At 39.5% G+C, this 21,029-nt stretch overlaps 1 protein-coding gene across 3 annotated transcripts in view; it reads right to left on the minus strand.

Annotated features, from left to right (window-relative positions):
• The window catches only part of KDM5C (lysine demethylase 5C), a 261,961-nt gene that overhangs the window by 56,395 nt on the left and 184,537 nt on the right, over positions 1-21,029 (minus strand). For 2 of the 3 annotated variants that reach the window (XM_033921366.1, XM_033921383.1), the window contains 5 exons: positions 15,939-16,077; positions 15,663-15,842; positions 2,166-2,303; positions 1,517-2,062; positions 1,306-1,363 (listed from right to left, as the gene is read on the minus strand). In XM_033921366.1, the coding sequence (XP_033777257.1) occupies positions 1,306-1,363; positions 1,517-2,062; positions 2,166-2,303; positions 15,663-15,842; positions 15,939-16,077 (1,061 nt within the window). The remainder of the gene's footprint in view (positions 1-1,305; positions 1,364-1,516; positions 2,063-2,165; positions 2,304-15,662; positions 15,843-15,938; positions 16,078-21,029) is intronic. The other variant, XM_033921375.1, reaches the window with a different exon arrangement.

Consider the following 21,029-nt stretch of genomic DNA (forward strand, 5'->3'; position numbering starts at 1 on the left):
GACCTTGCTTTGAGGAGGTAAACTTCTCCAAGAGCTGACCGGCTGACCCCCAGACAACCCTTTATGCTTCTGGTAAGCTGCATAAATCAAAGTCACAAAATCAGGGTCAAAAGACCTGGCTTGGGACCTCCGAGGACCTCTGCCGATCTGTCACACATCTCTTCTTAGGGTCAGGGGGTGTTTGCACAAAAGCGCTTCGCTGGTGATGCCGAGTCAAGTTTAAACAGCTATAACAAGACTTTCCTTCCTGGATCGATGGCTTTCAGCACCTCTTGAACCTTGAAGTGACCAGAGGGGCCTAAGCCAATAGCTCCCGCCTCCTCCCCTTGCATGTCCCGCAGCATACAGTACAAGGTCGCTCTCATCAGACCATCCAGTGTGAATGTGGCATGATATATGGTCTAAACCACCTGAGGAGTCCATGATTTTTTTTTTTACTAAAATCAAAGCTATTTAAGGTAGGAAGCAGCTTCTGAAATAAAACATGGAAATCCAAGATGGTCTCCAAGCAAGGGTAACTCCAGCGGCTTTTCGCTTTGGACTGCTTTTTATTCAAGTTCCAAAAACCTGAAATCTTTGACCCCTCTCATTCCCACATGATTCTTCTGGGGGAAGAGGGGGTTACGCAATTGACCTCCACCAAGCCTCTTGGCCAGTCGGAGGGTCAAATCAGCCTACGCTCAAATGCCCAATGCCTTAAAGGCAAGCACCAAGTGTTAAATCAGGCTGGCCAGGCAGGTACTAAAAAGTGTGGCACTCCTATCTACAGATCCCATCTGGACCTTCTCCCAGGCAGAGCTGTAACAGGATTACTGGTAACCTTTTAGCACAGGGAAACCTTGAAAAAATATTGGATTAAATCCCAAAAATTAAAAATCTAGTGCAAAGCAGATGAAGACATCTTCTTAACTAGCTTAAAGTTAAGATTGAGAGGGGGCATTGTCCAGAAAGAGAGAGAAGAAAATGTTTGCTATCTTCTTCAAGTAACTCCCAATTTGAGGTGCTTAACCCATCCATAAAGAATTGTATGCTGTTTGCACAGTAAAAATGCATAAACTTTGGGTTTTATACTGATGAGAAACCTCTGATAATCAACTGCTTCCTTCCTACCCCGCTTTTCTCGCAGTGACTATTCCCCTTTTCCTAAATGTGAAATAGAAATCTGTGGCTCTCTCAACCTTTCATAAAGTTAAAAACATCGATAATTGACTATATTTAACAAGGCAGCAATAGGCATGTAGGGAACTAGAGAGAAGCCATCTTTTCACTCCTGTAAAGCAGGCCTAGGGATAAGAGCTCTCTTACCTGAAAGTACACCATTGCCATTCTCAGTCACCTTGTCCCCATTTTCAAGTGGAACCTGCTGAAGAAGAGATGATAATGCATATTTCAATAAGAACATCATACCCCCAGAAACAGGTACTCAAGATAGCAGTGGATGTTACAGCATCAAGCTGCTGCTTCCTACATCTGTGTACAGCAATCCAAGAGAGGAGAGGGTAAGGATTAAGCATACCATCTTCTGCTGCTGTTCATTCCATGTGCTCTCCTTCAGTGCCATCATCTCCTTAGTCATGTCACTCTGCAGCCGCTGTCGCAGCTCATTCAATTTCTCCAGAAGAGTTGCTACTTCTTGGGTTGCTAGTGCCTGCCGTGCCCGGTCCTGCCAGGTGATGGCTCTTTCTGTCAAGCACTGTAGAGCTTCTCCCTCAGGCAGCCTGACTGGCAACTTCTGCAAGGCTACCAACAGTGAAAGGATTGTCTCCAGGCGTGGCCGACGTGAGCGCATGCACAGAGAGCACAGGAATTTTGTGGACCAGTCCCACCAGGCCAAAGAGTGTTTTTGACCGCCCAGCTTGGGGCAGGGCACACATGAGCCATGGAACCAGTCCTGGCAAAGGTTGCACTGCAACATGAGGTCCGTGGGAGGCTGGCCACACATGCAAACTTCCACCTGCTCCTCAGGATTCACCTCCTGCCCGCATGCCTTGTGCTGGTTAGACTTCCGCAGTTGCAGAATCCCTTCTTTTTCCTTCTGTTCTCCTTCCTTAAAGGCCAGGATCTGAAAGAATAAAGAGGGGGTGAGGGAAGAGAGAAAACAGTGTTTCTTGAGGCTTCTTCCCCCATGCATCTGACTTTTATGAGTATTGCTCCTGGGTACTTACTACTGATCCAGGGTCTCGAAGGTCTTGAGCCGACAGTCCTAAGCTTTCTGTGTCTGATTTATATAGCCCCAGCTCCTTCTGCTTCCGCTTACTGCGTTTAAAACTATCGGAGCCTGCATCTGTACATGGACAGAGCACCTGTTGGGAGAGTGGAGATAGAAGGAAAAGATGTCAAAAATGACTGTATAAGGGCAAGTGAATCTGTATCAGAGCTGGTGAAAGGAAAGAAAATTGTTCAGAAACTGCACCTTTATACAAGTATCAGAAAGAAGGAGTGCTCAGTCTGACTGTTCATGGGAAAAGTGAAAGGAAGCTGAGGAAGGTCAGACTGAAGCTAGGTTAAAAAAAAAAAAAAAAAGGGGGACATAAGTTGAAAGGAAGGGGAAAACCTGTGTGTTTTATTTACAGAAGCTTGTATGCTCACCTACCTAGAATGGTACAAGACTAAGTAAGGTACACATGGAGATGATCAATATCTTACAACTGGTCAAGCCTTATATATAACAGCTTGCATACACCCCTAGCTAATGCACTAATAGTAATAAGCAGGCAGACTGCGTAGGTCATCTAACATTACTACAGTGGAACACCAATTATCTGTGCCCCATTAGCACCAATTATCTGTGCCCCATTAGTGCATTCAATTGCTTTTTACTAGGGCTGCAGTTTAAATGTGTTAACGCAATTAACATGCTTTGAATCTAACATGCTAAATCTAATAGATGCTGGCATTGTAGTTTAGAAGCTGGGACTTTAGATCATTTAATTTTTTTCTGTCCCTATATAAATGCCTTTTGGAAGTTAATTTGGTCCCAAATTAATTCATTGTTAGAAAATCATGTTGCCCTTTCCTATGATACTATTTTATTTGGTACATCTATGAGATTTAAGAGTCCAATTTCAGCAAATAATAATAAGCTTTTACTAATACTGACAGGGGTTGCCATTCAACATATTACTGGAAATTGGAAGGATTATACTAAACTTAATTATACCTTTTGGTGGAATTCAGTTTGTCATATTTATAAAATGGAGAGAGTGCTTGCTACACAGCAAGGAACGTATCACAATTTTAAAAAGATTTGGGGGCCATTGATTATATATTCTAATGATCAGACACCTTAAACACCTTGTTATTATAAAAGATATAGGTAGGGTGGGATTGGGATATATGATGTTTGTTAATTGGTTTAGTATTAATGGATGGGGTGGGTGGGGAGGGATTCTTTTATACTTTAATGATTATAAGTAAGAATGTCAAGTGATTTGTAAAAGGTTTTTTTTTGATTGAATATTATACACTTGTTGTAAGATGTGAAAATGAATAAAGATTAAAAAAAAAATGCTAAATCGAATGCAGATTTAAAAATCTAATTGTGATTAATTTATTTTCATGGGTCAGGACCCCACTTCACTGGCTCTAATGCAGCAGCACTGTCAGCGTCAGCTTGTTCATGCTGCTGCTTTCTCTATGGACAAGCAGGATAGCAACAGCCACATATATGGGTATCATCACAGCTGATGGCGCTGAGTGGCCCTTGTCAAATAGCTCAGATTGACCTTTACAAAGGTTTATGAGCATGCTTAGTGGGTTCCCGCCAGAATGAATCCCGATGAACATCCTATCCCTGTCAGTTATTTTTCAACCACCACAGTGGTCAGAAGCTAGAACGCCCTTGTCTTCACTAAGTTTATTTTCTGTTTCAATATGGAGGAAACTGCTTGGCACAACTCATAGAACTCTAAGTCCCACAAGAAAAGTTCCAGCTCTTATATTAAGTTTCCAAGTTTATTATTTCTTTGATATATCAGCTATCAAAAAAGTATTTAGACGGTTTATAATCATTAAAAAGCATTTAAACAAAATACAGTACAAGCAATTAAAATTTATAAAAAGGAGGGGGAATTCAAGACCATGAGAAACTAACATGACGAGAAAGAAGGAGCAAGAGGTGGTAAAAAATGCATCAATATAAAAATTAAAATACTGGAGGGGGAGGGGAGGGAAGAGACAATTGGGCAGGATTCGTTTTGAGAAAAGCATTTGGTGAAGAAGGAAATAGAGGCTCTAGTATTAAGAATTGTATGCATCCTTAAAGAGTTAAGTTTTCAGTTTTGACCTACCGTAAATAATTTTAAAGTGGACTCTTGTTTAATGTGGAGGGGGAAGTGCATTCTCAAAGATTGCCTCCACCCATACCAACGATATGAGAGCCTTTACGGGACACATATCAGAGCCATCACAGGCGAGTTTTACTCTGATCACCAATAGGCCTCTGCTTTCTGAGAGCATCACAGACTGCCTCCCCCAAACCAACGGTGAGACAGCCTTACAGAACATCCTAGTATTCATCGGTGGGTTTCACCCTGTCCGCTGATGGGCCTCTGGTTTCTGAGAAAAATTCTATATTAAAAAGTCCAAAAATGTCCTTTGCCCATATCAACGGTGACTCAGGTGTTTCGGACAACATATCTGCTATATCCTGGCTGGTTTTCATACCGACTAACATTCTTCCCTGTATCTTGTGAAAGTCTCTCAGGGGGAAAAAACACTGAAACTTTTGGTGCCAATTGCTGTGCAAAGTCACAGCCCTCGATGTCAGCTAGATTCAACTAATAACAGACCCAATATAAAGTCATACATCACACGATGCCAACGCCGACTGAAATCAGCATCGTGCCTCGATATTCGATGCTGCTCATTCCTCAACTGCATAGAAACTTCAGTTCCAAAGTTTTCCCGGCACCAAAAAAGAAGCTCACATTGGCACAGTTATGATATGTGACTGCAAAATATTTAGTCCGACCTTTAAAACCCTGAAGAAGCCGCCAGCTGGTGGTGAAACAGGTCCCGGACTTCTAACGTTTGGGGCTTTTGCAAAATATTCTATGCTATGACCATTTATGCAGTCTTCCTAATACAAATGATCAGTTGAATCATGAGATAAGTGTTCTCTTTTTCATCTACAACCGTTACTGTTGGTTGAGATTATATACTTGCTTTTTGGCAAGGCATGTTTATTCTCAATAGAGATTAGAATTGAAATAGATGTCTATATACCCGATACTGTAGGTTGAGACATAAGTGTTAAGTTAGTCTCATATACACAGATTAAGTAAAAAAAACTTAAGAAAAAAAAAAACTTTAAAAGTAAAAAATATTAAATTATAAAGAAAAATTTTTAGAGTAGTAATATTAAGCAATAGACTTCTAAATAAGTCAGTGTAGTCTGAAGGTGTTAAATCGATGAACAATACTCCTGCAAGATTCCTTAAAGCACATGTGTTAAAGTTAGTACTCAAGGGCCGCAATCCAGTCGGGTTTTCAGGATTTCCCCAATGAATATGCATGAAATCTATTTGCATGCACTGTTTTCATTGTATGCTAATAGATATCATGCATATTCATTGGGGAAATCCTGAAAACCCGATTGGATGTGGCCCTTGATGACAGACTGATACCCCTGTGGCTTAAAGGATAATATTATGATCTTTGGAGTTGCAATTCTAAGATTCTTTCCTCAGTTAAGCATCCAATTTGTACAGGTTAACTTTGTGGAGATCTGGTTACCAAAAAAAGGAGCTCACATCGGCACAGAGATGGAAAGATCTAGAAGGGTATTGGTTCTTTGACATATTGACTGGAACAGGATTGAAGTTGGGTATGACTGAGGTGATACAAGTATAGGTCTGTCTGAGGAATCCCCGAAGAAAGAATGTGTGACGCAAGACCAAGGAGGTGAGCGTCCATTTGTGTGGCCGAAGAAATAAGCTGAGTTTGCCAGCAAGAGTATTTGATACTCTTTGAACACAGACAAGTTTTAGAAATATGTTCCGAGCAATTGTCCAGTTCCAAATCTTCTCGGCCTTCTGACAGAAAAACAGAAAACTTGTACCGTCATGCTTGATTAAGCAATACAACGCAAGTTGATTGTTTGTGCATAGTAAGAGGATTTGATTGAATAATCTGTGGTGAAAAGACTTTGAGAGCAGTCCAAACCGCTTGAATATCTCTAGATGTACAGAAACTTCTGCTCTTAGCAGAGCAGCCTCGTGTGTTAATACCGTCCAGGTGAGCTTCCCATGAATACTTGGAGGAGTATGTGGACAAAGCTGGCTGATCCTTGCATTGTAGGTTTCTGAAGCCGCAGAAGGATTTGACGAAGTCAACCATCATTGAAACGTGTAACGCAGCAATGATGAGACAATAATGGGCTGTGAAAATGGATCAAGAACTTGAGACCATTGAGAGGTCAGAGTCCACTGAACAGATAAAAATAAGTCTCATGGAGGGAGTAACAAGGGTGAAGATGCTATGCGATTCAAGAGTCTTATTAGTTTGTCTAGCTGAGATGGACAGAATATGGTAGATTTGACTGCAAAGTTGAAAACAGGTGGTCCCAGCAGTGTTGAGGTAGGAAGGCTTTGAATGTAACTGCATCGAGCAAGACTCCCATGAATTGCAGCAGTTGAGAGGATTAAAGCTGAGATTTGAAAGGCTGATTTAAAGCCTTAATGCCTGATAGGATCCCTGAGGAGAGGCATCGTATAATAGGCAATCGTTGAAATAAGGAAAAACTTGAGTTGAACTGTTAAAGTTACTGCCACTAGAATCCAGCAGTTGATGAAGCCTCCTGAAGGAGGTCAGGCTGAAGTGCAGAGCTTTGCATTGAAATGTTGGTGGATCATCTCAACTGCAGCTGTAGGTCTCAAAGGTCAGACAGATAAAGACAAGACATGTAGAACCACTGACATTTGCGAGAAGAGGGAAATACCCCTTTGGAGTGAAGCTGAAGTACAGCCATAATAGCCACAGACGAAAGTGCAAACTTTAAGAATGGACAGATATTAATAGAAGTTAATGTGAAAGACAATCTCTTATAGATTGAGGGAGAGGCAGAGAGAGATCTGGTATGTTCTGCAGAGGGACATGGAAAAAAAAGCTGAGCATATACATAATGGAGTTGCCATGTGAATTTACTGGGGCTGCTGCTAGATGTTCTGGTTTTGCAGCAAGAGCCCAATCTGGCCTCTGATCCAAAAAGGAAGGAGACTGTGCATTATTCAAAATATTCCAATTCCTTCCATGTTGCGAGTTTGAACGTGGCCACCTCAATGGTAAGAGCAAGAGAGAGACATGCAGCAAAGCTAGGCGTCTCATAGCTCCCAACATTATAGACGCTATAGATCAGGGGTGTCAAACTAAATCACATAAGGGGCCGAAATCTAAAACATAGGCTAAATTGCAGGCCAAATTTTTTATTAAAATACTTAGGGGTCAAATGATTTCAGGGAGGGAGGGATGGGGGATTATTATATTCAATAAGAATGATATAAATTTAGATTTCTTACATAATATTTTAACATTATAGAATACTAATTTCCTTTTTTTTAAATAATTCTTTATTCATTTTCATATTTTTCATGAAGTGTACAAAATATTGAATTACAACTAATGAATACACAATATCACTTTTATGTCTATTACATAATATTCTAAACATATTTTTATCCCCTCTTCCACCCCCCACCCTTCAAGTACTTTCCAATCACCTTATACATATTGTATACCATATTATAACATGTTATGTAAAATTATTTTCACTATCCCCCCTCTATGTGTGCCATAAAGAAGACAATGAAAAGAAGAAAAGAAGAAGAGAAATCCTACTATTCATTCACTACAATATTTTGTCAATGGCCCCCATATTTTTATAAATTTAGGATATGTCCCTCTTTGTATTGCTATTGCTCTTTCCATTTTGAATATATGACAAATTGTATTCCACCAAAATGTATAATTAAGGTTACTATGATTCTTCCAGTTATTGGTTATATGCTGAATGGCAACCCCTGTCATGACTAGTAAAAGCTTGTTATTTTCTGGTGAAATTTGACTTTTTTTTCTCATCATCATTCCAAATAACACTGTATCATATGATATTGCTACATGATTTTCCATCAATTTATTAATTTGTGGCCAAATTGCATTCCAAAAACTTTTAATGTAGGGACAATGATACAGTAAATGATCCAACGTTCCAGATTACAGTGCCAGCATTTATTGGACTTAGAACTATCTAATTTTTGCAAACGTGTAGAGGTCCAAAAAGCTCTATGTAATAAAAAGAACCAAGTTTGTCTCATAGATGCTGACACTGTACATCTCATTCTCCAAGACCAAATTAGTGGCCATTGAGATGCAGTAATTTGATGTTTAATCTCAATGCTCCAAATGTCTCTTAGACCATTTTTTGGTTTTTTATTCAAATATCCAGATATTAATTTATACCATAATGCGGCTTGATGCCCTAGGAAGTCTGCTTGGAAACATAAACTATATTGATTATTCAATGTTTTCCATTTAGGGAACACAACCTGAATGGCCTGCTCCAAATGCAACCATTTAAAACTTTGTGTTTTACTAAGACCAAATCTATGTTGCAATTGTGAAAATTCCAGCAGTTTACCTTCTGAAATAACATCATTTAGAGACCGAATGCCTGCAATAATCCAGTTCTTCCAAAGGATTTGAGCTCCGCCAATTTTGATCTTGGAGTTTATCCATAAAGACTGATTAGTTGACTTGTTTATTGGGATAGGTGTTAATTTACTAATAAACCTCAACGTTTTCCAAGTATCCATTAATATCTTATTTTCTCTGTATCTTCTAGGCATGTTGATACTTGGAAGATTAACTAAATTTAGGGGAAACATAAGGCGCCATTCCAAATACAACCAATCCGGTGCATTATCTATAAGTTCTGGGAGGATCCAATACATACCCTGACGTAAAATATAGGCTTGATGGTACCTATAAAAATTTGGAAAATTTACCCCTCCCTCCTTAATTGATTTTTGCAAAGTTACTAAAGCTATTCTAGGTATTTTACCAAGCCAAAGAAATTTCGTTAAAATGCTATTAAGCTTTTTATAAAAGGACCCCTGAAAATAAATAGGTATCATACTCATTTGGTAACAAACTACAGGCAACATCATCATTTTAATAGTTTGAACTCTCCCCCACCAAGAAATATGTAAAGGGTTCCATTGCTCACACAACTCCGTAACTCTTTTTAATATAAATTTTTCATTTTCTTTTACAGTATCTTCAATTGTATTTTTAACTTGAATACCAAGATATTTAAATCCTTCTTCCTTCCATATGAACGGAAAATCATCAAATAGTCCTTTTACACAATGAACATTTAAAGGTATAATTTCCGACTTACTCTAGTTAATTTTATAACCTGAAAATTTACCAAACATATCAATTAATTCTAATAAACAAGATAAGGTAGACTCTGGATTTCTCAAATAAAGTAAAATATCATCCGCATATGCCGAAATTTTATATTCCATATCAGAATATGGAATACCCTGTATCCCCCTTGCTTGCTGTATTGCTAACAATAAGGGTTCTAATACAACATCAAATAACAAAGGCGATAAAGGACAACCTTGTCTAACTCCCCTCTGCAACTTAAAACCTTCAGATAACCTATTATTAATATTTAATCTTGCAATCGGGAAGCTATACAATGCTTTTACCATTTGTATAAATCCAGAACCTATACCAAACCATTCTAAAGCTTGATACATAAAATTCCATTCTACCCTATCAAACGCTTTTTCTGCATCCAATGAAACTGTAAAAGCCAGTTCATCCATTTTTTTTGATAAATTTAACATATGAAATAATAATCTAGAGTTATTAGAGGAATGCCTTTTAGCAACAAAACCAGTCTGATGCGTGTCTATAATATGTGGGAGAGCTTTGGCTAATCTCAAAGCCAAAATTTTCGCCAAAATTTTATTATCAACATTTATTAAAGATATAGGCCTGTAGTTCGAAACCAAAGTAGGATCTTTATTTGGCTTAGGCAAAACAATTACTACTGATTCAGCCATAGTACCTTTAATATCACCTTTTACAAGTTATGTCTGATATAAATTTAGTAAATATGGGGAAAGGACATTTTGAAATGTTTTATAAAATTCTACTGTATAACCATCACCACCTGGAGTGGATCCAACTCTAAGAGATCTCAATGCTGTTTCTAATTCTTTTAATGATATAGGTTCGTCTAAACTCCATTTTATATGATCAGGAACCTTAGGTCCATTAATTAAATCTAAAAAATTTTTAACATCTTTTTGCCTCTCCAAATAAGGGTCGGAAGAATACAGGTCCTTATAAAATTTTAGAAATTGTTTTAAAATTATATCCGTTTGATTTGTTATTATACCATTATCATCTTTTATCCCATTAATATTAGTTCTTTTTTTTGCTTTAAGATAATTCGCTAATAGTCTTCCCGCCTTATTAGAATTTCCATAATGCATTGTCTGCTTGGAAAACAAATCTCTTCTTATCATTTTTGAAGCTAATTCATTATATTTACCTTTTGCTTTCAAAAGAGCTTGCAAAACCTCATGTTCCCATTTACTTACCAATTTCGTTTCTAATATTTTAATTTCTTTTTCTAACTCTATATACTGCATTTTAATCTGTTTCCTAACAAAAGCCGAATAGGATATAATATGACCTCTCATAGTCGCTTTAAATGCGTCCCATACATTTTCAATAGATGTATCCTCCACTAAATTCATGTGGAAGAAATCACTAATTTGTGTTTTAAAATTTTCCAAAAATTTGTCATCCACAAGCAATGCATTATCAAATCTCCAAAGAGGTCTTCTATTCTCTAATTGATCTAATTGTAATTCTATCCATACTCCCGCATGATCCGAAATAATAATAGGATCTATGGAAGCTTTAATCACTTGTTGCACCTTATGTGATGAAATAAAAATATAATCTATTCTTGAAAATGATTTATGAACCTGTGAACAAAATGAAAATTCCTGATCATTAAAATGAAGAATACACCATATATCCTTCAAATCACATGATTGAGCCAAATTATCTAAACCTAAAGATTTTATACTTTTACCTGGTTTTTTATCCATTAATGGATCCATTACAGCATTAAAATCTCCAGCCACCACTAAATTAGAAGCAGCCAGTGGTAACAACATACTCTGCAACTTTTTAAAAAATTCTGATTGATTCGAATTAGGGGCATATATATTGAACAACGTCAGGGTATTATTTCCCATACTTATATCAATATGTAACCATCTTCCATGTGGATCTGAATTTTCTACCTTAAAATTGGCCATACACTTTTTATTTATAAGAATTACTACCCCTGCTTTTTTACCTGCTGCTGGAGCAAAAAAACATTCCTTCACCCACCCACCCTTTAGTTTCTGTGATTCCTTTATATTCAGATGAGTCTCCTGCAAACAATAAATATCCGCATTTTGCTTTTTTAAAAATGCTAATACCTTTTTTCTTTTGATTACATGATTCAGGCCATTGACATTAATAGAAAATATCTTAAGACATAATATATTTTAAACTTCTCATCATAATCTTCTTCCTTCCTTCCTTCATATTTAAGATCTAAAGAACTTCTCTTAATGACACACATTTTTATCCCTAAAGTACCCAACCCCTTATTGATCTTTTCCTTAATCATTCTAGTACTACTTTTAAAACCCATCTTTTTCCTCCCCCTCCCCCCCAATATAATGACTGCTTAAGGACACACATTGGAACAGCAACCCCAACTTTCCCCTCTCCCCCAGGCAACCAATATTTATTAATATCCCCTTTATCATTTCTTAAGATTAAACTCATTAACCCTCCACAATGTATCTTAGTATATCTCTCTTCTAATCATAAAATCTTTTTTTTTTTTTTACCATTTTAAAATAATTACTTTCTCTATCTGTTATTTAACCTTTGGTCACATTAACCATATTTAATTCCTAACATTCCATTAATGCATCTTTGTCTTCTCACCAATCTTTAAATTCATTTCCCCAATATTTTAGTTCATACCATAAAATTCTATCATAAACATATATTTAATAAAGTAGTATTATTTTTCCTATATCTCATACACTCTAATCCAGCAACCCCTATCATCCTTTTAATACATAAAAACAAATATCCATATCTTCATATACTTTTTTAAAAATTGTTTACAATTTTATAATTTTTATTATCTATTTATATATAAACATTTTTATTTCATTCTGAAAAATAAATTTTTCATTTTATAATTAATTATATATATATTTTTTTTATAAATTTTCCTCTTTTCCAATTAAAATCCAATCCTTTTGAAACTATAATATTATAAAATCAAACTTTACATTTGATCTTCTAGTCATCTCCTTCAATTATCAATAAATTCATATTATGTATCTTTCTTATATATTATTCATTTTCCTCTCTTTTACTTGCATCTAAATTTCATATATCTTTTCTGTCTATAATTAGTCCATTCTGCAATCATCTTTTTGTTTTCCTTTCATTCATTACTTTTCATTTATTGACTTCTTAAATTAAATGATCTTTCATATTTATTTCTTATCAATATCCATCTTCCCTTAAGACTCTTGACTGCCAATTGTCATTTTATTTAATATCTTTTTAGTCTATCCATTCTGCTTTCTTCTTTTTCCCATTTGTATTATTTTCTTGTCCATTCTTCACTTTCTCCTTTTGTAAATTATTCAAGATCTTTATTCCTTTCTGTTTACTCTTTACTCCAGCCATCCATTCCTTAATCGTCTAAAATTCAGTCTCATGAGTTTTCAGTCCATCCTTCTTGCTTTTACTTCTTTATTTTCTTTTATTGTCTTTTTCCCTTGTTCATTTTATTTCCTGTTCTTTATTTCATATTCTTTTTTCTTCAACACTCCAAAGTCTCATAGTTGTTTTGTTTTTTTTTCCATTAAATTTTTTGCTCAATATCCATCAAACCAGACTTAATATTTTCTTTTCATTTCAACTTCCCTTATGCTAAAATGACATTGGTTCTGATTTTGAAAGAAAGGTCTTTAGCTTTTCCGGATCTTCAAAATACAAAGATTTATCCCCACAAGATACCCTCATTTTTGCTGGGTAATACAATCCATATTTATATCCTTTATCCTTTAATTGAGGTCTCAATTCAAGGAATTTCTTTCTTTTGTTTGCTGTATTTTTAGCAAAATCAGGCAAAAAACATATTTTGGATCCTTTATAATTTAAATTTTTATCTTTCTTGGCAGCATTTAAAATTTCTATTGCTTGCTGGTATCTTAACATCTTGAATATTAATGGTCTTGGCCTCCTTTGATTTTCCATATTTTTTATTGGAATCCTGTGCGCCCTTTCTATTTCCAAAGGCTGTTTAAAATCCAACTGCAGTATTTTAGGAATTAGATTTTCTAAAAACTGTATGGCATTTTTCCCTTCCAAATTTTCCTGCATTCCAAAAAGTTTTATATTCTTTCTTCTTCCTCGGTTTTCATAATCTTCCAGCTGGTTTTTCAATTGAATAAGTTCCAAACTGTCATTTTTACATCTTTTTCCTTCACATTCTAAACACTCCATTTTAACTTCTAACTCTGTTGTTCTTTTGTTAGCTACTTCCATTTGTCTGTGGATATTTAGTATTTCTTCCTTCATTTCAGCCATATTACTCACAGTCTCTTTCAGCATTTGTTTAATTTGCCTCAGTTCCTCCATAACTTCGGCTTTACTTAGCTCCTCCGACTCTTCAGCAGGAAGCGGAACCTTAGTCGGGGTAATTTGATCCTGCTTCTGCCTTTTCGCCGACCCACCAGTTTTGTTTTTATTTTGTCGGGTGCTTGCCATGCTCCCGCTCTTCTTTTGATATTTTTTGCCGAAATCAGCTTGAAGGGGAAAACTTTTTTTTAATAACCGTTGCCTAGTTAAGAGGAGCGCCGCGATCACACGTCCATTTTGTGTGCGCGCTAAGCCACGCCCCAGAAAACTAATTTCCTAATGAAATGTTAAATTTGATGCTAATATGTGAGTTAATCAAGTGTGTATCTTTAAGTTTTATATGAATAAAGAATTATAAAAAAAAAATACTTAGGGGTCCTTTTATTAAGGTACCAATTTTGCGCTTGCTAAATGCATACCTTAATAAAAGGATCTCTTAGTCTTAGAAGAAGTATAGGGTTACAATCTCTCCAACCCCACGCCAGCTCTGTGATTTAAACAAAATAAATAAAAGATTTTTCCTCTCTTTTAGGTCCTAGTTCACGCTTGATGTCTAACACCAGCTCTGGCAGGATAAACATTTCAAATATGACATATTGTAATCACAAAACAGAAAATAAAATTATTTTTCCTACCTTTTTGTTGCCTGATCATTATTCAAATCATGTTGGTCCCAGAATCTGGTTGTCTTCTGATAACTCGCTTACCAGAGTCTCCTGCCCATTTGGCGCTTTCTTCTTTCTCCGTGCTAACCATCCATCTTCCATCTCTGTCCTCCCCTTCCATTTCCCTTCCCTCCCCCGGAGGTCTGGCATCTTTCCTTCTTTTTCGTCTCCATCTCCGCAGCTGCAGCAATGGACTCCACCATCCCCAGATCCACCATCTCTCCTTTTCTCAATTACCCTTTCATCCAGCATCTCTCCCTCCTTCCCCACCACCCCAGGGTCCACCATCTTTCCCTTTCTCTTCCTCTTCATAACTACCCTTCTATCCAGTATCTCTATCCCTCCCTCCACACCATCCCTTGAGTCCGTCTCTCCCTTTCTGTTCCTTCCCTCCCTCCATCTCATTGTCCACCATTTCTCTCCCTCTCCTCCGTTTATAAACCCATTATTTCTTCCCCTCCCCCCAGTCTGGCATATGCATGTTTTTGTGGAACCCTTCTTCCCTGCCTCTGTGTACTTCTACACCAGGACCTGCCGCTGCCCCCCCCCATGTTTTCCCCCTTCTTTACACCAGGGCCCGCTTCCTTCTAGCGTCCTCCAGTTTCCTGGTCTCACCTTCAAAGCAGCCTGCAGAGGATCGCTGGTCGGCTGTAGCAAACCTAGCAGGCTGCCTTTGGCATCCGCAGCATGTTCCCTCTGCTGCGGTCCTGCCCCTCCTCTGATGTAAAGGACCGCGGCAGAGGGAATATGCTGCGGAGGTCGACAGAAGCATGCTAGATTCACTACAGCAGGTCGGTGATCCTCTGCAGGCTGCTTTGAAGGCGAGACCGAGATGGAGGGAGGGAAGGAACAGAAGGCCAAATCTAATTACCTTGCAGGCTAAATTTGGCCCGTGGGCCTGAGTTTGACACCCCTGGTCTACAGAAATAAGGAGTTGTTAAATATGTTAATTTTCAAATGATCAGACAGCTGCTTACCACAGCCCATGATTGTTGAGAGCAGACTGAACAATCACAGGCTGAGGTTAGAAGGGTTAACATTTCATCAACCATAAAATGTATCTTCACTTAAAGTTCTAATGAGTTGAATCTTTAGAGATTTAACTATTTTTTTAAAAAGTAGCAATGAATAGGAAAGGCTGTTCACCTCCACCTGGGATTGTATATTGATCATCATTCAAGAGTGTTTTTCAGATTCTTATTCCCCCATCACACACCCAGTATCCTCATTTGGTATTACCTCAAGCAGCGTGTAGCAAGAGTTCTTCTTCAGAAAGGTCTTGCAAGCCTTTTCCCTCCAGGAATGGGCTGTAAGCACTTGCACCTCTAATTGCCTCAGCTCCTCTATCCGGACCGGCAGGTCCCGTCCCACAGCCACAAGTCCCTCCAGGTCATCCAGGCATGGGTAGTGATCCCCATTCTATAATGAACAAAACAAACAGTAATGAAACCTCACCTAATGATCTTTAAGTATGTTGAAGTAGAGATTGTATTCCCTATCTCTTGTAGCAATCACCTGAATTTCCTCAACATCAGCGATCCAGGCCCGGGCTTTGCAAAGCGCTTCCTTCAGTACCAAGATATTAGGCAGACACACAGGTATGCTCTCTGCTTCCTTGATGATGGCCTCTAGAGTAGCTGGTGGATGCCTCTGCCTGCATAGCAAGAGAAGAGGTGAGACAATTATAAATAGAAGCAAGAAAAGGAGAAATTATATCTTACCTGCTAATTTGCTTTCCTTTAGTCCTTCTAGACTGGCCCAGAAATAACTGATGGTTTGCCCATGCCTACCAGCAGGTGGAGACTAGGAATTCTGATTCTTAAGGTAGAACAAAGGAAGAAGTTTACATCTATGCTGCTATGTGGCTCCATAACAGCCACCCATACATGCAAAGAAAGTGTTGGCTTTTTTTTTTTTTAAATACATTTTCATGGCTTATTCTCTTTCAACTATCAAGAAACAGACTATAAAACAAGCAACTCCCCACAGAGTAAAGTTTGCAATGGAATAATAAAACCGTTGAACAAACAAGTAAACCAACAAGCTCTCAGACTAACAATAGCTCTCAGACATCACAGAGCAGGATCTGGGCCACTCCAGAGGTACTAAAGGAAAAGCAAATTAGCTGGCAAGATCTAGTTTCTTCTTCCTTAGCATATCTCAGAACCATTCCAGAAATGACCGATGAGAACAGTAGTAAATTCAGGAAAGCGATCCACAGAACCCAACAGTAAGTACATGCTCATCAAAAGCTGCATCATAACACACCTGAACAGTTGCCCTGTAGAAGACCAGGCTGATACTCTACAGATATCCAAGCAGGAATTAAAGAACACTCAGCCCAAGACGATACCTGGCCCCTTGTGGAATGGGCCTTAATGCCCTCCGGAAAGCAGTTACTTACTGTAACAGGTGTTATCCAGAGACAGAAGGCAGATATTCTCACGTATGGGTGACGTCACTGACTGAACCCCGGTATGGACAACTTTAAAAGTGCATCGCCACTTTAAGTCTTTAGAAAGTTCGCGAAAGGCCAAACCACGCATGCGCAAGTGCCTTCTCACCTGACATAGGGTACGTAGTCCCCCAGTTAAGATAAGCCAGATAAGAAGCCAACCCGGGGAGGTGGGTGGGTTGTGAGCATATCTGCCTGCTGTCCCTGGATAACACCTGTTAAGGTATGTAACTGTGCTTTATCCCAGGACAAGCAGGCAGCATATTCTCACGTATGGGCGACCTCCAAGCTAACAAGAATGGGATGGCGGGAGTGTTGGCCTTTAGGAAAATAAATTTTGTAAAACAGATTGGCCTAAGCGCCCATCCCATCTGGAGGAGGACTCCAGACAGTAGTGAGAAGTGAAAGTATGAACTGAGGACCTGGTGGCAGCTTTACAGATTTCCTCAATGGGAGTAGATCTGAGGAAAGCTACAGAAGCTGCCATAGCTCTAATTTTGTGGGCTGTGACACGACTCTCCAGTGCCAGTCCAGTCTGAGCATATCAGAACGAGATGCAGGCAGCCAGCCAGTTGGAAATCTTTCTCTTGGAAACAGGATGCCCCAACTTGTTTGGATCAAAAGAGATGAACAGTTGGGGAGATGTTCGATGTGGCTTTGTTCGGTCGATGTAATAGGCCAAAGCCCGTTTACAGTCCAAAGTACGTAAAGCAGTTTCTCCAGCATGAGAATGAGGTTCAAGAAAAAAAAACCGGCAGAACAACTGACTGATTAAGATGAAATTCAGAGACAACTTTCAGAAGAAACTTTGGATGTGTATGGAGAACCACCTTGTCATGATGAAAAACTGTGAAGGGTGGATCTTCTATCAAGGCTTGTAGCTCACTGACCCTCCTGGCAGAGGTGAGAGCAATAAGGAAGACAACTTTCTAGGTGAGAAACTTGAGATGATCTGTGGCCATTGGTTCAAATGGTGGCTTCAAGCTGGAAAGCACCACATTAAGGTCCCAAATGACAGGAGGAGGTGGCGGTTTAACATTGAAAAATCCTTTCATGAATCTGGAGACCAAAGGATTAGCAGTGAGAGGGTTTCCCTCAAATGGCATGTGAAAAGCAGTAATAGCAAAGAGATGGGACTCTGATAGATGTAGATTTGAGTCCAGAATCAGACAGAGAAAGTATATAATCCAACACCAACTCTACTGCAAAGGAAGTTGGATTGTTATGATGAAGAAGACACCAGGAAGAAAACCTAGTCCACTTTTGTTGGTAACATTGTTGAGTGGCTGGTTTCCTGGAGGCATCAATAATATGGTGTACAGAGAGACGTAAATTAGAAGAACTCAGCCCGAGAGAAACCAAGCTGTCAGGTGTAGTGATGGCAGATTGGGATTCAGAAGAGACTCCTGATTCTGTGTAAGCAGAGTAGGAAATATTGGAAGAGGTATGGGCTTCCTGGAACTGAGTTGAAGAGGAGGGAACCAATGTTGTCTGGGCCACCGTGGAGCAATGATAATCATGGTGGCTGCTTCTCTCTTGAGCTTGAACAGAGTTCTCAACATGAGAGGGATTGGCGGGAATGCATATAGAAACAGGCCCGCCAAATCCAGGAGAAAGGCATCTGCTTCTAGACGGAGAGGAGAGTAAAGCCTGGAGCAAAACTGGGGCTACTGGTGATTGTGATTGTGGGGTGCCCCATTGAGCAAAGATGGACTGCAGAGTTGAAAATCCATTCATGAGGCTGAAGAATTTTGCCGAGGTTGTCTGCTAGGGAATTCTTCTCCCCTTGAATAGACAGCCTTTAGGAAAAGGTTGCGAGCCATTGCCCAAGTCCAGGTTTTCTGGGCCTCCTGACATAACAGGAGAGTTCTCGTGCCTCTTTGCTTGTTTATGTAGCACATTGCTACTTGATTGTCTGTGCGAAGGAGGAGGACTTGAGGGCAGAGAAGATGATGGACTGTGCGAAGGAGGAGGACTTGAGGGCAGAGGAGATGATGAAAAGTCTTGAGGGCATAAAACATTGTATTGAGTTCCAGAAAATTGATGTGAAATTTCCGTTCCTTGGCCATCCAAAGACCCTGAGTCTGAAGATCGTCCATATTAGCCCCCCAGGCATAAGGGGATGCATCCGTCCTGATGACCTTGTGATGAGGGGGCAAGTGAAAATAAAGACCTCTGGATAGATTGGAAGAGGTCATCCACTATCGAAGCGACTGCAGAAGAGATGATGTCACAGATATATGTTGTGAGAGACGATTCGTTGCTTGAGACCACTGAGAAGCAAGGGTCCACTAAGGAGTGCGAGGATGTAGCCTTTCCAGTGGTGTCACATGGACAGTGGAAGCCATGTGACCTAGAAGAACCATCATATGGCTTGCAGAGATGGATTAAAGAGGAAGCAATTGCTGACGAAGGTGGATGAGAGCCTGAAGGCGATCTTGAGGAAGAAACGCTCTCAAAGAGTTGTGTCTAGGATTGCCCCAATGAACTGCAGATGTTGAGTTGGAAGAAGATGTGATTTGGGGACGTTGACTTCAAATCCTAGTATCTGAAGAAAAGAAATGGTCTGAGATGTTGCTTCCTGAGAGGATACAGCCTTGATCAACCAGTTGTTCAGGTAAGGGAAGACTTGAAGGCCATGTGAACGAAGAAATGCGGCCACCACAATGAGGCACTACGTGAAGACTCTGGGAGAAGATGCCAGGCCGAAGAGAAGAACCTTGTACTGATAATGACATCGATTGATTTGGAAATGGAGGTACTTCCTGGAAGCCGGATGATTTGGATGTGTGTAGGTTTCCTTGAGATCCAGAGAGCATTGCCAGTCGTTCTGATTGAGGAAAAGATAAAGCAGGGCGAGGGATAGCATCCTGAATTTCTCCTTGACTAGAAATTTGTTGAGCTCAGAACCAGGATGAGTCTCAGTCCTCCCATCTTCTTGGGGACTAAGAAGTAACAGGAGTAGAATCCCTGGGCCTGCTGATTGAGGGGAACTTCCTCGATGGCATTCAGCAGGAGAAGGGATTGAACCTCCTGCAGAAGAAAGGAGGACTGTGCAGGGTCCAAAACAGACTCTTTTGGAGGATGGTCTGGTGGCAGGGTGTAAAAATTGAGAGTGTAACCCTGGCAAATGATGGTGAAGACCCAGAGGTCTGATGTTATGAGCTCCCAACGAGCTATGAAAAGTTGGAGACAGCCTTCAATGGGCTGAGGCAAAATCTGCAGAATAGTGACGTTGGCTATGCTCTGAAGAAACACGTCAAAAAGGCTGTGTAGACTTTTGAGCTGCAGCCTGTTGTTTTTGTTGTTGCTAACATGGCTGTTGCTTTCTCTGTCTCCTTGGTTGAGGTGGAGCAGGGGTCGCAGACTTTGCAGCATACCTTCTCTGATATAAAGAGGCTGGTCTGAAGGGGCGCAAAGGTGGAAGCTTCTTTTTGGGCTTGACAAGTGTATCCCATCTGGTCTCATGAACAGACAACTTCTGGGTAGCTGTGTTCATGGAGGCACCAAAAAGCTTGTCCCCCCCGACAAGGTGCATTGGCTAACCTGTCCTGATGATTGACATCCAGCTCAGAAACTCGAAGCCAGGCATCTCATGGCCACTGACATTGCTGCAGCACGTGAGGTAAGTTCGAAGGTATCATACGAAACGAACCATGTACTTGCAGAGCTGGAGTAGATCAGAAATGAAATGCTGAAAAGCAGGAAGCTTATGTTCTGGAAGATATATTTGGAACATGGCAACTTAAATAAATGCTTCATATAAAAAGAGAAGTGAAAAGTATAATTGCCAGACTGGTTGGCTAACAAAGCATTTTGGTATAGTCTTTTGCCAAACTGGTCCATAGTCTTACCCTCTCTGCCAGGGGGTACAGAGGCATAAACACTAGCCCCTGAGGATTTCTTTAAGGTTGATTCCACCAGGAGAGACTCATGGGTTAGTTGTGGCTTGTCAAACCCAGGAATAGGAACCACTCTATAAAGAGAATCCAACTTGCAAGGAGCCACAGGGATGGTAAGTGGTATTTCTAGATTATTGTAGAAGGTTTCCTGTGAAATATCATGTAAGGGAAGCTTGAGAAGGTCCTTGGGTGGTTGCTCGTAGTCCAAGGCATCCAAGAACTCTTTAGATCAGGAGTCTCAAAGTCCCT

Source organism: Geotrypetes seraphini, chromosome 1, assembly GCF_902459505.1.
Source record: "Geotrypetes seraphini chromosome 1, aGeoSer1.1, whole genome shotgun sequence".
Taxonomy (NCBI): domain Eukaryota; kingdom Metazoa; phylum Chordata; class Amphibia; order Gymnophiona; family Dermophiidae; genus Geotrypetes; species Geotrypetes seraphini.